Source organism: Sycon ciliatum, chromosome 10 (assembly GCF_964019385.1).
Source record: "Sycon ciliatum chromosome 10, ocSycCili1.1, whole genome shotgun sequence".
Classification (NCBI taxonomy): domain Eukaryota; kingdom Metazoa; phylum Porifera; class Calcarea; order Leucosolenida; family Sycettidae; genus Sycon; species Sycon ciliatum.
In genome coordinates, this window is record NC_088652.1 from 18,309,640 (window position 1) to 18,324,198 (window position 14,559).

A 14,559-nucleotide genomic window follows, 5' to 3' on the forward strand; every position below is an offset into this window, starting at 1 on the left:
GAGAGAGAGAGAGAGAGAGAGAGAGAGAGAGAGAGAGAGAGAGAGAGAGAGAGAGAGAGAGAGAGAGAGAGAGAGAGAGAGAGAGAGAGAGAGAGAGAGAGAGAGAGAGAGAGAGAGAAGAGAGAGAGAGAGAGAGGAGAGAGAGAGAGAGAATTGGTAGTGTATTTACCGGATTGTGCACATCTATCCATCGGTCAGTGGCTGATTCACGCATCTCACCACCCACAAATATCTTTGTGTTGGGCTGGATATGGGAAAGGGATACACAACGACACACACACACACACACACACACCGACACACACATACGCACGCATGCACACACAGACACACACGTACAGACATCCACACATACAGTATGTTTTTAAATGCCAGCTAGTATTTCCTACCGTAATTCCGTGCATACACCGTCTACACACACCACAGGTGACATCAACATTCGTCAGCCTGGCCCGTCAGGCGTATCAATGAAATCAACTGCCCCATTTCTAGCTACTCTCAGCCAATTGCTGAGGATCTCTACTCTAACTCGAAGGGAGCTGCTTGTACACATCACTGAGACGTGTTGTTACGGGTGGAAACACACATCTGCTGTATGAACTGCCAAAGCATAATTACAGATGGCACAGTTACTGAGTAAACAATTTCACTACAACATTTATCAATGAAATACAAGTGGTGTCGTTTCTGGTGGGAATTACGTTTGATGCGTGTCTGAAACTTTCAAATTCTTTTATTTCGCTGCTCAACCGTCAGCCCTATTGATTGGTTTCCTATGCAACAAAGTATGACTTGTAACCTGTTCAAATGTAATACTCATGGCGAAAAAAGGTTCGAAGAGGAAGAGCTATGACTCGCTGTCAACCTCAATGCCATGGAAGATGCAACAGATGACCAAAACACCTGCAGCGCAGCATGACTCACCGCGCTTGAAGCCATACGCGCCCATTGCTGCGCACCCTGCCATCCAATGACACACACAAAAAATAGAGAAAAAATTAATGTCATTGGCTTGTCCCTAACTGCTGATAGTTCCAGAAAATAGGATTGCCTCTCACCTGTCGAAGGGCTGAAAATCGGAGTCGGGCCAACATGATGGAAACTACTCCAAACAAATCAAGGACTTCTTCACCGAACCGGTACCAAGTTGAGAAATCTGGAGGGTGAGTTTGGCAAGAAAAGGAACGTCAAGGAAAAATTGAAGTGCTCAAACCACACATGTATGGTTCACTTGCACACATGCCATGTGTGCATGGAAAGCTGCATCACAGTCACTCAACAGTCCAGCAGGGAGTCCTAAAATACCGGTATTTTACGACTCCTTGACTGTGTTGCGTGGGTGTGTCAGAGGCTAGGCATGATGACGTCAGTCTGCTGATCTCCAGCTCTCGTACCAGGGAGTCGTAAAATACCTATTTTTACGACTCCCTGTCTCGTACATGTACCATGATGTACAGTATATGGTAGATCTAAAATGTCAATAATGACTCATGGGCCTGGCACAAAACACACACCACACACACACACACATGGACACACACACCGTGATGCACGCGCGTGCACACACACACATACACTCACACACACGTACATGAATGCACACAATAATTTTCATATGAACGCACATACGCACGCACAAGACTCTCACACACACACACCTCACCTCAGACCTGCCCATCATAGAAGCGATGATAGCGAACAGCTATGTTAGACATAGCAACTTGACACACACACACACACACCACCGGCCCGCATGCTCACACGCACCCATACACACATACTTTTTCAAATACATGTTGATACCACGACCGGTACTCTACCAGGATACTGCTGGATGCTGGTGATCGGCAGCAGCATCCAGCAGGAACAGCACAACAGCAGCAGCAGCAGCATCCAGCAGGAACAGCACAACAGCAGCAGCAGCAGCAGCAGCATCCAGCAGGAACAGCACAACAGCAGCAGCAGCAGCAGCAGCAGCAGCAGCAGCAACAGCAGCAGCAGCAGCAGCAGCAGCAGCAGCATCCAGCAGGAACAGCACAACAGCAGCAGCAGCAGCATCCAGCAGGAACAGCACAATAACAACAGCAGCAGCATCCAGCAGGAACAGCACAACAGCAGCAGCAGCAGCATCCAGCAGGAACAGCACAATAACAACAGCAGCAGCAGCAGCAGCAGCAGCAGCATCCAGCAGGAACAGCACAACAACAGCAGCAGCAGCAGCAACAGCAGCAGCAGCAGCCGCAGCAGCAGCAGCAGCAGCAGCAGCAGGGGTGCATCACACCAGGGGTTAATGCGACAAGAGCTCATGCAAGCAGATGATTATTGTGCATCCGGGGAGTCTGGAGCACGCTGATAATAATATTATTATTATCAATTTGTCACCATCAACAAGAGTACACCCCCCCCCCCCCCAAGACATACCTTTGCTATCAAACACAGCTACTGCTTCTAACTCCAACACACAAGAAGACACACAAACGTAATTTCAAATGATGTTGTTCTTGAAGCCACCGCATACTGCAGCAGTGCAAGTTGGTTAGGTACTAGTACTAGCAGTAGAGTACGGGCCAGACTTGGCATTGAGCTGATGACAGAAGATCAAAAACATGTCACCTAACAAACGATGGAACATATCAATCATGATCATTCAACATGCCTCCAGGTGAGATGAGGTGTTCTAAAAAGAGTGAACAGACTGAAATACGGCATTGAAACTGGTTAAAAGAAAAAAAAGACAGAAAAAATAATAATAACAAAGCGCCTGTCACTGCATGGAGTGGTGCAATTCACCAGCACCTTCGTGTAACATAATTATTATTGTTGCATGAGAGAATATGCAATTCAAAGATTGTTCTTTTCATGAGCATTTTTGTGATAGATCTGCTGGGTTCCACCATAAGGAGTACGTTTTCTAGAAAAGATGGAATAAATAAAATTTACGGAGCCACGATTAGCCAGAGGATCCAAAACCGCTCATCCGGGAAGGAGCACGCAGCTACAACGAGAACTGTACGCGGTCGGGGGTAAAGCTCAAATACCAATGGTGACTGCCACGAACGGAATTGGGCATGTGCTGCCAGTGGTGTAGGTAAACCAGCACGTACGTGTAGAATGTTCATATACACATGGTTAAAAGAAAGAAAGAAAACATACAGTCATACATACTCAAGAATGTATGCACACAAGCACATACGCACACACACACACGCACATACGCACATACGCACACACACACACACACACACACACACACACACACACACACACACACACACACACACACACACACACACACACACACACACACACACACACACACACACACACACACACACACACACACACACACACACACACACACACACACACACACACACACACACACACACACACACATAGTAACGGGTGGCATTGACGCTACGCGGGGCAGAATAGGCCAGAGAAAGCGTCGAGCAAGACACGGGAGCAGGCATGGTCCATTGTGAAGCCGCCAGCAGCTTCTGTGGGCGTCAGTGACCTCCAATGTTGAGAGTAGCTGAAAACATACATGTACACACAAACACACACACACGCGCGCGCACACACACGCACACACGCACACACACACGCACAAATTATTGCAACGGTAGGCAAGTCATTGAATTGAGCAAAACAGGTGTTCCAATGCGGAAAGCTTTCCCTTTTCAACTCCCTCAACTGATGAGTATTTGAGTGCAGATGGGCCATGCCAAACAGGTGAGTTTTTGAGATACTCGCTAATACAACCACAATTAGGGTAACACTTCTTACGAAAATCAACTCTGGTACAGGTACCACCAATGTCGAGTGGTCACAGTGTCAAAAAAGCTGATGTCCAAACCCCAACAACTAGCCAGATGCTGGAAATCCCAGATTGAACAGATGACCCCAAACGGAACCACAACTCATTGCACAAATTTGAGAATGCAAGCATGTCCACCACTATCACCCTTGCAGGTTACCACATAACTGACCGTACTTCTTCTAGCAGGTTAAGGGGGGGGGGGGGGGGGGCATGGCTTGTATCTTGCCGACAAGCCACCTTCCAGCAATGGCAACAAATGGAGGCCCACACCAGAGTGATCCTTTCTCTGTACCGGCCGTGATTCAGCAATACCCCCAGAAGCACCAAGGCAATTTCAGAACTCGAGGTAAATTTTGAGTGCACACCAACCCATGTTTCAGAGCCACCTCTGTGACACAACAATTCAATACGAAAGTGTAGGGAACTTGAACGGAATGGACCGGCACCAAAGAATGACCCTGTTTGACCGACTACGACTAAACTAAGGATCTTGGGCGTGTCAGCTTCCTTCCCCAGAACATATTTGAGTGACTGCTCAGGCCATCAAAATGGTCTGTCAAGGTGCCGTTCCATCTAAGTGCGCAGGCACAAAGTGAACGTATGTCTACGTGTACACATACGCAACGGATTGCTATACAGTGCTGCTCAATGCAATACAGTCGCGTCACTCGAGTTTGCGCCCTGCACCACTTCACAGCCCGGTGTTCGCAGGTCTAGGGCTGCGCAACGCCCGGCGCGTACTTGAGTGACGCTACTGGCTTTCATTGAGCAGTGCTGTACTTATAAGATATGGTAAAATCAAGAGAAGCAAGCAAGAGCCGGTCCTAACATGCCTTGATGAGAGACAGGCCAGCGTACGCACGCGTACACACACATACACACACACACACATACACACACACACACACACACACACACACACACACACGCACATACAGGGCAGAATACAACCAGGCATTTGCCCTTTTCTTGCTGCACAACCAGTTGTCATAGGACTTCACATTCAGAACACGCCCTTACCCACGCTGAGTGATTTCGTCAAGAGATAGAAGTGGCGGACCATCCGTGTCGATACTCTCAGGCACATACACGTATGCGTGGCCTTCGTCCATTGGAATTGTCGGGATGAAGGTTTCATGACCCTGAGAGAGAGAGAGAGAGAGAGAGAGAGAGAGAGAGAGAGAGAGAGAGAGAGAGTAAGTTACATTTATAAAGACAGGTAAGTCTGACAAACGAGGACTGAGACCTCTACAACAGGGTTTTTTACGCCTGAAAGCAGGTGCATGATTTAACAAGCAGGTTGTCAGTCTAGATTTTATATGCGCAGAGGAGAGAAATGCGCGGAATTTTTGTTATGAGATGAAAAGCAGAAATAATAAGAAAGAAAGAGAGAGAGAGAAAGAGAGAGAGAGAGAAAGAGAGAGAGAGAGAGAAAGAGAGAGAGAAAGAGAGAGAGAGAAGAGAGAGAGAGAGAGAGAGAGAGAGAGAGACAGATAGAAAGAGAACATTAAATCAGTCTCCTGGTTGAATACCATGACTATGGACATAAGAAGGAGAGATTTACGAACCTGCAGTGGACAGTGGATAGGTCAGTGGTTATTAGTTACAAATTTATTACCACTACTTAGAACAATCAGAGAAACAGGGACAGGAACAAAACGAGTAGGATTGGGAGTAGGAACAAACGATATGGATTACAGTATATCTACTTGCAGTGAAGCCACAGCAAGCCACAACAGCAGCAAGGTAAAATGTCTAAATGTGTACAGTAAAACCTGTCGAGGCGACCACCTGCCCCAGAAGACCACCTGTCCCAGAAGACCACCTGCCCCAGAAGACCACTGTAACCAGGACCACGGGATGCTTTTTGCAGTCAAACGACCCTGGATAAGGAGACCAGCTGGTAACAGAGACCACGTTTTGAAGGTCCCTTGAGCGGCGGTCGTCTTAGACAGGTTTCACTGTACAATGTGACACGTACCGTTCCCAGGGTTTTTGGCGCAGGAGGTGCAGCTATCTCGGTCGGCCGGCTCAAATCATCTAGCTTCTGCAAATGCTGACGAACTGCTTCACCAGGCCGAGAAGTTGTAGCCTATAGTAGTAGCGGCAGCAAATACAGAGAGGGAGAGAGAGAGAGAGAGAGAGAGAGAGAGAGAGAGAGAGAGAGAGAGAGAGAGAGAGCGAGAGAGAGAGAGAGAGAGAGAGAGAGAGAGAGAGAGAGAGAGAGAGAGGAGAGAGAGAGAGAGAGAGAGTTCCAGTAAGACATGGACGTATAACATCATTTTTTCATACTTCCGTACGGGATAATTCTTTGATTTCACAGCGAGTTTTCCAGCCAGTTCATATGATAAAACCGAAATCTTCACGCGGAGGCGAGGTGACAATAATTGGAGAAACACAATGAGCAGAATGAGCTGAATCGACACACGACGAACGCTATTGTCGTAACGTCGCGTAAAGCATAACCGTCTTGAACTGCTGGCATCACTTGTTTGTAACAGGCCAAAATAACCACATGTAGTAGATACATGCTACTGTATAAGCAGAAATATTTGTCTGGAATTTATTTTCGTCTTTTTCGTCCAAGGAGCTTTTGGACTAAATTAACTGCCGGACGAATGTCGATTTGTCCAGCTTTTCTATACACTCCTATGATCCATTGACGAAATTTACAACCGGACAAACTCCCTTTCTTTGGAGTTGGACGAAATTATTCACCGACGAAATGTTCTGCCTGTACAGTATTAGATAAACCAACAGCATTATAGATACGTGATTGTGCAAGTAAAGCCTTTGTGGCATGGTGATTTAGTTCGTTCCGTTCATTCTTCAGTGCGATTCTCGAACTATTGTCACTTCTCCGCCTCTTTTAACATTTCAGATCGAGGTACACTTGGACTCAGATAGATTTGACTCGTTGGATTGCTAGCATTTTTGGAATGGGTTTTGCGCCTCCATCTCAGGTTGCATTTGGTTGGGCATTTTCAGAATGCAAATGAAAACCATTCTGGAATGGGAATGGGTAATAATCACCTGACCGAACAAGCGCGCCAGAATCAACTAGGAATCATTTGACATAACAATTCCATGATGTCGTTGTGGAACGGCGGCTCTCTTCTCTTTTACCCGACTCTAGTTTCCTTGAGAGAGTCAAGGTACTTCTGAGTGCATGATTTGAGGCACTTGAACCTACTGCTACATTGTTGGGCTCGTGGCAATCATTATCATTTTTGATTCCGGAATGAGAATGCTCATTCCAGCATGTGAGGTGGAATGATCATTCTCCAAAAAGAATCCAACCTAACGCACTTTTTTGACCAACCAAACGGGCGAGAATGATTCTGAGTGATTCCCATTTGGGAATGTGACCAACCAAACGTAACCTCAGTGTCCTTATTTAGTATAATCATCATCCGCACAGGTCAAAGGTATACAAGCAGGGTTCTAGCCCAGTAAAAATAGTAGGAGGGGCGGGGGGACAGTTACCCTGTAACCCATTGCTCCGCTTTCTAAACGTGTCTTGCCATACCTAATGTAACGGTCTGGGGCGAACAACCGACTTCACCCCACACAAATATACCGTTGTGAACCCTCCAGTAGTGACACTGCATTTTCGTTGAACGGCATGAAAAGACACAAAAATCGACAACTGAGAGAGACAATTAGAGTAGGGGGTGCTGCCCCCCCCCCCCCCCCCTCCCTGCCCCCTTTTGGCTAGAACCCCGACACGGTTATACTAGCATTGCAGGAGCCTGCGGTCAGAGAACTTACCAGTAAATCAATGACATCCATACGGGCTTTCTTACGCAGTTCCGCTAGTCTTTCTGCTTCGGCTCGCTGCATCTGCTGTTGCATCTCATCCACTTCAAGAACGGCCGCCAGCTCTTGCTCCATAGACTGGATGTGCCGGGCCTGAAGAGCAACAGGGAAACATTCACGCACGCGCACCCCATGCACACACGCACGCACATACACACACACACACGCGCAACCTCTAAGGACGATGAAGCTGTGTGGCGCACAAAGCAGCACTTTCTCACTGTACTGAAGCAGTTCATCAGTTTCGTAGATCCGATGGTATCTTCATTCGCGTTCAATGCTCGTGCATGGCTGGGTTTTGGGGTTTTTTGGGGGGGGGGGGGGGAGAGAGAGAGAGAGAGAGAGAGAGAGAGAGAGAGAGAGAGAGAGAGAGAGAGAGAGAGAGAGAGAGAGAGAGAGAGAGAAGAGAGAGAGAGAGAGAGAGAGAGAGAAAGAAAGAGAGAAGATGTCACTGACCTGCATAGAGCGACTCTTCACGATCTGCATTTGATTGGCGGCACGGTACTTCTCCACACGCTCCTGCGTCTGCTCAATGTCAGTGCCGCTGGCCAGGTTAAAAACTGAGCAAAAACGCATAACAGAATATCCGGAACATTTTCAAAATCTCTGTCCTGCTGGTACTGCACACGAGACATCACGCGAGATATCACATAAATCCCAAAGCACAGAGAAGACATGCCGATGAAAACCTGGTTTCGGAGGCCAGCCACAGTTCATGCTGGGAAAACCGTGTCCAAAAAGGATTGTGAAGAAAATTGAGAAAAGATGACTTAAACAGTTATGCATTTGTCATAACTCGTAACATTTTGTCCTTTTCCTTTCTTCATCATAGTTATGCATAAACTCAAGTATTACATTTTATGAATGGATTGTAGAAGTATTATGCGGTCTCTGTATGTGATTTCGGGGTGAGTGGATCAAGTCGGCAAGAGAGTAATTCTGGAACAAAACTTACTGATTTCTTCAATTTCTTCCAGATAGTCGTTGTACTCCCTCAACGTCTTGAAATCCTCCTGTCGCTTATTATAACTAAGGACACCAGAAATACAAGCACACCCAAACACAATTGTACTTGTACTTACTTGTTGCTCACTGCCAAAACTGGTCACGTGGGTCTCCCCGGGAGAGGGGAGAGAGACTCCAAAGGAATCTTGGAAAGATGACTCAACTGGCTATTGAACCGCCCAACGGCCGACACCCCCTGAAATCCCCAAAACTCTGGGTGGACTTGAAAATGATCCCACTTATGGGCTCACCACACCTCAGTAAGTGGGTGAGGACAAGGTGCAGAAAAAGGATTGACGGCATCAGGGTATCCGTCCTGGGATCCAACTGCAGTTACCCCTGCCCCCAGTGAAGGTAATACTTGCTACTAGTGTGGGTGGCTAAATCAGAGTGGATCTGATCTAAGCGTCACTAGTATCATTGATTACACAAGAGTTAATCTAGCCAGAAGCAGTCCATGGTTAACAGGTATGTATACTTCAAATAGAAAGTAACCTGAAATCAACAAAGGTGGCAGATACAACAATACACCTTCAAGCAGCCGAGCCTGTTGGCAACAGACCCAACACAATCAGGCATAAGTGTACCCACCAACCGGACTAGCTGGCACAAACACACACACACACACACACACACACACACGCATGCATGCACACGCACATACAACACAGAGCCAAAATTTAATAAAAGGAGGATACCGGCACCTGGGTGGATTCGAAAGCTCCACATTGGCATAGATATTGTGAGTGTAGAAATGGAGAAAGAAGCATATCTGCAGCACCAGGGGGGACATGACAAAGTGATTCACCATTCTGTAGAGTTCACCAGCTCTACAACAGTTCTGAGAGTACCTGTATGCGCACTGAGCTAGGATCACATTACAAGCATCTCGAGATACACGTAGGCATGGTAGAGTGGCTTCTATTCAAGTGCGGTTTTCATACCAACAGTTAGACTCCACTGGCTATACAGGGTCAGTGTGCTGGTAGAACACAGAGCAGAACAATACACGCACGTGTGTGTGTGAGAGAGAGAGAGTGTGTGAGAGTGAGAGAGAGAGAGAGAGAGAGAGAGAGAGAGAGAGAGAGAGAGAGAGAGGGAGAGAAAGAGAGACAGAGAGAGACAGAGACATGGCAGGCACAGTGCGAATCTGGGGCTTACTCTCTGAGAATCCGCTTGCGTATGTCCACCTCTCGCTCCACGCTAGCATCCTCAAACAGCTGTGCCCTGAATTCACTTCTCCGCAGTAACTTTCCACAGTCTAAACAATTCGACGTTGGATGGGTGAAGACGGCTTCGATACAGTTCGTACACCTGGAAAACACAACAGGATGATAACCAACAGAAGAATTTGAGAAGACCCAGGGTAGGTTGGCGATAATGAACAGAAAGGCATAGCACATGCATTATAATGCCGTGTACAAAACAACACAGAGTTAGGATCGGGACGTTGCCGCGCTCAGCCATTTTGCACGCACACTTTCTCTGGAATGCACGCACACGTTCTGATGCGTGAGCTTCGAAGCAACAATCCACTGTTTCAATACCTTCACATGAATAGGAGGTTGTGTTCAATAGCGAGTCGAATCCCTTTCGCCGGCCTTCATGTTTAGTGCACTCTTGGCGGGACTTATAGTCATGAAAATATGGTGCACAATGTCATCAGCGAAAACCTACGTATGTTACCTTCTTGGTAACAATGTACGTACAGGCGATGGCCGCAAACGTTCACCATGAGCTTGAGGTGAGGGTTCTGGAAGGTGCTGGTGCGACATCTCGGGCAAGTCTGCTCCATGGCGGTAGGCTACACGCATGCACAGTGATCAATGCTGCTACTGTTGTTGCTGGTGGTGGTGGTGGTGGTAATACTGCTGGTGGTGATCTTGCTGCTGTTGCTGACGGTGATACTGCCGGTGATGTTGCTGCTGTTGCTGGTGGTGGTGATACTGCCGGTGATGGTGATGCTCAAGCACCAGCTAGACACATTGGTACCCAAGGAAAAGCACTGGAGCTGCTGCTGCTGCTGCACTCTTGCTGCTCAAGTGCCATGCAGCCCAGAACACCAACTGCTGGACATCAAGCACAGGCAGACAGGAAGGCGGATGGACAGGAATTCACATGCATAGGTGTACAGTGCAACGTGTAACCTTGACAACAGGTCAGAGTGCTCAATGTGGGTGCTGACTGGTGAGTACTGCAGAGCTTTTACCCACACAAGGCCCAGTGGAAGGAAACCTGTGCATACCTACTCAGAGTTACCGGCTACATACACAATCATCAGCAGAATAAGCTCAACAGAGTCAATTCGAATACCGTAAAGCGAGTAACTTTCGTGGCGCGTAAATTTTGCGTTTTCAAGAATTGCGCTGGTTCACGCTGAGAAACTTCCGCAATTAAATCTCTTCAGTTGGATCTTGTACAGTCTACTATCAATGCACAGAGCAGTTCGCGGCGATTCAGATTCGCGAATGTTCGATGATGAAAAATTTAACCTCTAGCGAAACTTTCTCACTGTACAGTATTACCCTAGTATTCCTACAAAGAAAGACTCCTTGGCACCTTGGTGGCAAAGTGGCGTATGAATGGGCAGCGCGATGACGTACATGTAGTGGCAAGCAGGAATGTTGCAGAGACTGGCGTGATGGGTAGCAGTGTAGAATGTTGCACAGGACAACATGGGTGAGGGAGGGGGCATGTTGCACAGGACAACATGGGTGAGGGAGGGGGCATGTTGCACAGGACAACATGGGTGAGGGAGGGGGCATGTTGCACAGGACAACATGGGTGAGGGAGGGGGCATGTTGCACAGGACAACATGGGTGAGGGAGGGGGCATGTTGCACAGGACAACATGGGTGAGGGAGGGGGCATGTTGCACAGGACAACATGGGTGAGGGAGGGGGCATGTTGCACAGGACAACATGGGTGAGGGAGGGGGGGGGGGCATGTCGCACAGGACAACATGGGTGAGGGAGGGGGCATGTTGCACAGGACAACATGGGTGAGGGAGGGGGCATGTTGCACAGGACAACATGGGTGAGGGAGGGGGCATGTTGCACAGGACAACATGGGTGAGGGAGGGGGCATGTTGCACAGGACAACATGGGTGAGGGAGGGGGCATGTTGCACAGGACAACATGGGTGAGGGAGGGGGCATGTTGCACAGGACAACATGGGTGAGGGAGGGGGCATGTTGCACAGGACAACATGGGTGAGGGAGGGGGCATGTTGCACAGGACAACATGGGTGAGGGAGGGGGCATGTTGCACAGGACAACATGGGTGAGGGAGGGGGGGGGGCATGTCGCACAGGACAACATGGGTGAGGGAGGGGGCATGTTGCACAGGACAACATGGGTGAGGGAGGGGGCATGTTGCACAGGACAACATGGGTGAGGGAGGGGGCATGTTGCACAGGACAACATGGGTGAGGGAGGGGGCATGTTGCACAGGACAACATGGGTGAGGGAGGGGGCATGTTGCACAGGACAACATGGGTGAGGGAGGGGGCATGTTGCACAGGACAACATGGGTGAGGGAGGGGGCATGTTGCACAGGACAACATGGGTGAGGGAGGGGGGGGCATGTTGCACAGGACAACATGGGTGAGGGAGGGGGCATGTTGCACAGGACAACATGGGTGAGGGAGGGGGCATGTTGCACAGGACAACATGGGTGAGGGAGGGGGCATGTTGCACAGGACAACATGGGTGAGGGAGGGGGCATGTTGCACAGGACAACATGGGTGAGGGAGGGGCATGTTGCACAGGACAACATGGGTGAGGGAGGGGGCATGTTGCACAGGACAACATGGGTGGGGGAGGGGGCATGTTGCACAGGACAACATGGGTGAGGGAGGGGGCATGTTGCACAGGACAACATGGGTGAGGGAGGGGGCACGTTGCACAGGACAACATGGGTGAGGGAGGGGCATGTTGCACAGGACAACATGGGTGAGGGAGGGGGCATGTTGCACAGGACAACAGGGGTGAGGGGGGCATGTTGCACAGGACAACATGGGTGAGGGAGGGGGCATGTTGCACAGGACAACATGGGTGAGGGAGGGGGGGGGGGGGGGAGGGGGCATGTTGCACAGAACATGGCGCAATGGGTAGCTGCCTGTGCATACAACGTAGGTATGGACCTGAGAAGGATCAGTGACTTACGATAAGAATGCAAGTATTTGTATAAGCACACACACACGCACACACATACACACACACACACACACACACGTACACACATACACACACACACACACACACACACACCTTGGTTTGATATTTCTCACATGATCGGTGTTGTGTGGCTGAGTGGCTACTACTTTCCCTCTTTTCTTTAGTATGTATCGGAGTTGGATTCTGCGACAATTCAACTTCTGAGAAGGGAGATCAACTGTAGGTGGCAATGTCGTCCACGCCCGGTGGACAGTGGGCATCACCAATGTTGGTTCATGTCCGGATTACTAGTGTCAGTCGATTTTTCTTTTTCAGTCCGTTCTGCGGAGAATCGCAGATGGCACGGCACCAGGAACAGGAGTGCACCAGTCAATTTGCGACCCCCCCCCCCCCTGTGCCTGTCAACTCTTTCAGTGTTCGCCCTTTACAGGTCGGCCATACACAACAGGACCATGATGCCACCGCAAAGGCTACAGTCGGAGCCAGACAAATCCGGGCTAATCACACGGGGGTTGACGCCGCGTTCAGTGTTAAATGTGGTTAGATAGGGTACTGAGTCGCATGCACCAGTGGTCAGTAACTTGTGACCTGTCGGGATTATTGCGGCATGGCACACTGCTTTTTTGAAAGTTAAATATCCCGGAAATCTTAGGACTTTGTACGCAGCCCAGCTTGTATGGCCCAGCAGCAACTCACAAGCACATCTTTGAATGAACCGGACCCCAATATTATAAGTCTCTGAGCTGGGTGACTCACATGCCGGTGCGACAGCGAATATTTTATTTTACTTTTATTTATTTTTAACTGTTCGAGCAGCTACAGCAGAACTCAAGCTAAAAATAATAATGGGATACGCGAGAAACACTAGAGAACTAGTGGACTCGAAATAATACAAGTATCGGTAGCTGAAACTCTGATACAGTACTGGCAGCAAACATTTCAATTGAAATAAAATTTGACAAAACCAAAATAAAATAGGCTTCCCCTTACCAAAGCTCTCCCACTTATGCGCGTCCGTTTGTGCGGAGACCTGACTAAGCTAAGATCAAGTGGTTGTATATTGAACACGGATTCTGTCGTGACACAGTGGCAAAGAACCACGGCTTAGAAGTACAAAGACGTTTGCTTGCTCTCAGTTCCAAGAAATACATGTGGTTCTCTCTCAATGCAGAAAAACAAAATTTCGTTTCCACAAATTCCAGCTACAAAAATCAAAAAATCAAAAAAAGAAAAAAAGGGAAAAATACCGGTACGAGTATCTCAGTATCTATCTGTCGTCATGCTCCTGCCATGGATTTGTACTGTCTGTGCGTGCTTGTGCGTCTGGACCGTGTAGGGCGATTATAAGTACTTACTGCAGTACATGTACATCAGGGAGTCGTCAAGTTTGACGACTCCCTGATGTACATGGTTGACTGAGTCTGTATACTGGGTTAGTAGTACCAAGAGTACATAACACCGTGGGGTTATGTACTCTTGGTAGTACTAGTAGCAAGCAAGGCTGGCTGCAGGAGTAAATATTATTAAATGAGACCGTTCTTATTTCCATGTATTATTAGTCTATGCGCAGTTGGGTCACTGTCACAGTGTGTATACATTGGCATGCTGTGCTTGGTGAAATTCTAGCCTGGCCGTGGAAAGATGACAATTGGCTATTGAGCCACCCAACGGCCAACGCCCCCTGAAATCCCCAAACTCTGGGTGGACCCACACACTCACAAAACACACACACACAC

The 14,559-nt window shown here is 48.5% G+C and overlaps 2 protein-coding genes across 2 annotated transcripts in view; both read right to left on the reverse strand.

Moving 5' to 3' along the window:
* LOC135826399 (methylmalonate-semialdehyde/malonate-semialdehyde dehydrogenase [acylating], mitochondrial-like) overlaps positions 1–1,215 on the reverse strand; it is an 18,513-nt gene extending 17,298 nt beyond the window's left edge. Inside the window, exons 1-3 of the mRNA XM_065339013.1 lie at positions 1,059–1,215; positions 925–960; positions 170–244 (exon numbers count right to left, since the gene is read on the reverse strand). Coding sequence (XP_065195085.1) covers positions 170–244; positions 925–960; positions 1,059–1,094 — 147 coding nt within the window. The 5' untranslated portion in view covers positions 1,095–1,215. The remainder of the gene's footprint in view (positions 1–169; positions 245–924; positions 961–1,058) is intronic.
* Positions 1,216–2,480: 1,265 nt separating this feature from the next.
* LOC135826405 (CDK-activating kinase assembly factor MAT1-like) lies at positions 2,481–13,982 on the reverse strand. Its single transcript, XM_065339022.1, has 9 exons — positions 13,814–13,982; positions 10,357–10,713; positions 9,809–9,961; positions 8,598–8,671; positions 8,099–8,202; positions 7,595–7,735; positions 5,805–5,915; positions 4,844–4,965; positions 2,481–3,535 (listed from the first exon to the last, which is right to left on the reverse strand). The coding sequence occupies exons 2-9, from the start codon at positions 10,440–10,442 to the stop codon at positions 3,418–3,420; spliced, it is 909 nt and encodes a 302-aa protein (XP_065195094.1). The 5' UTR covers positions 10,443–10,713; positions 13,814–13,982; the 3' UTR covers positions 2,481–3,417.
* Positions 13,983–14,559: the final 577 nt, after the last annotated feature.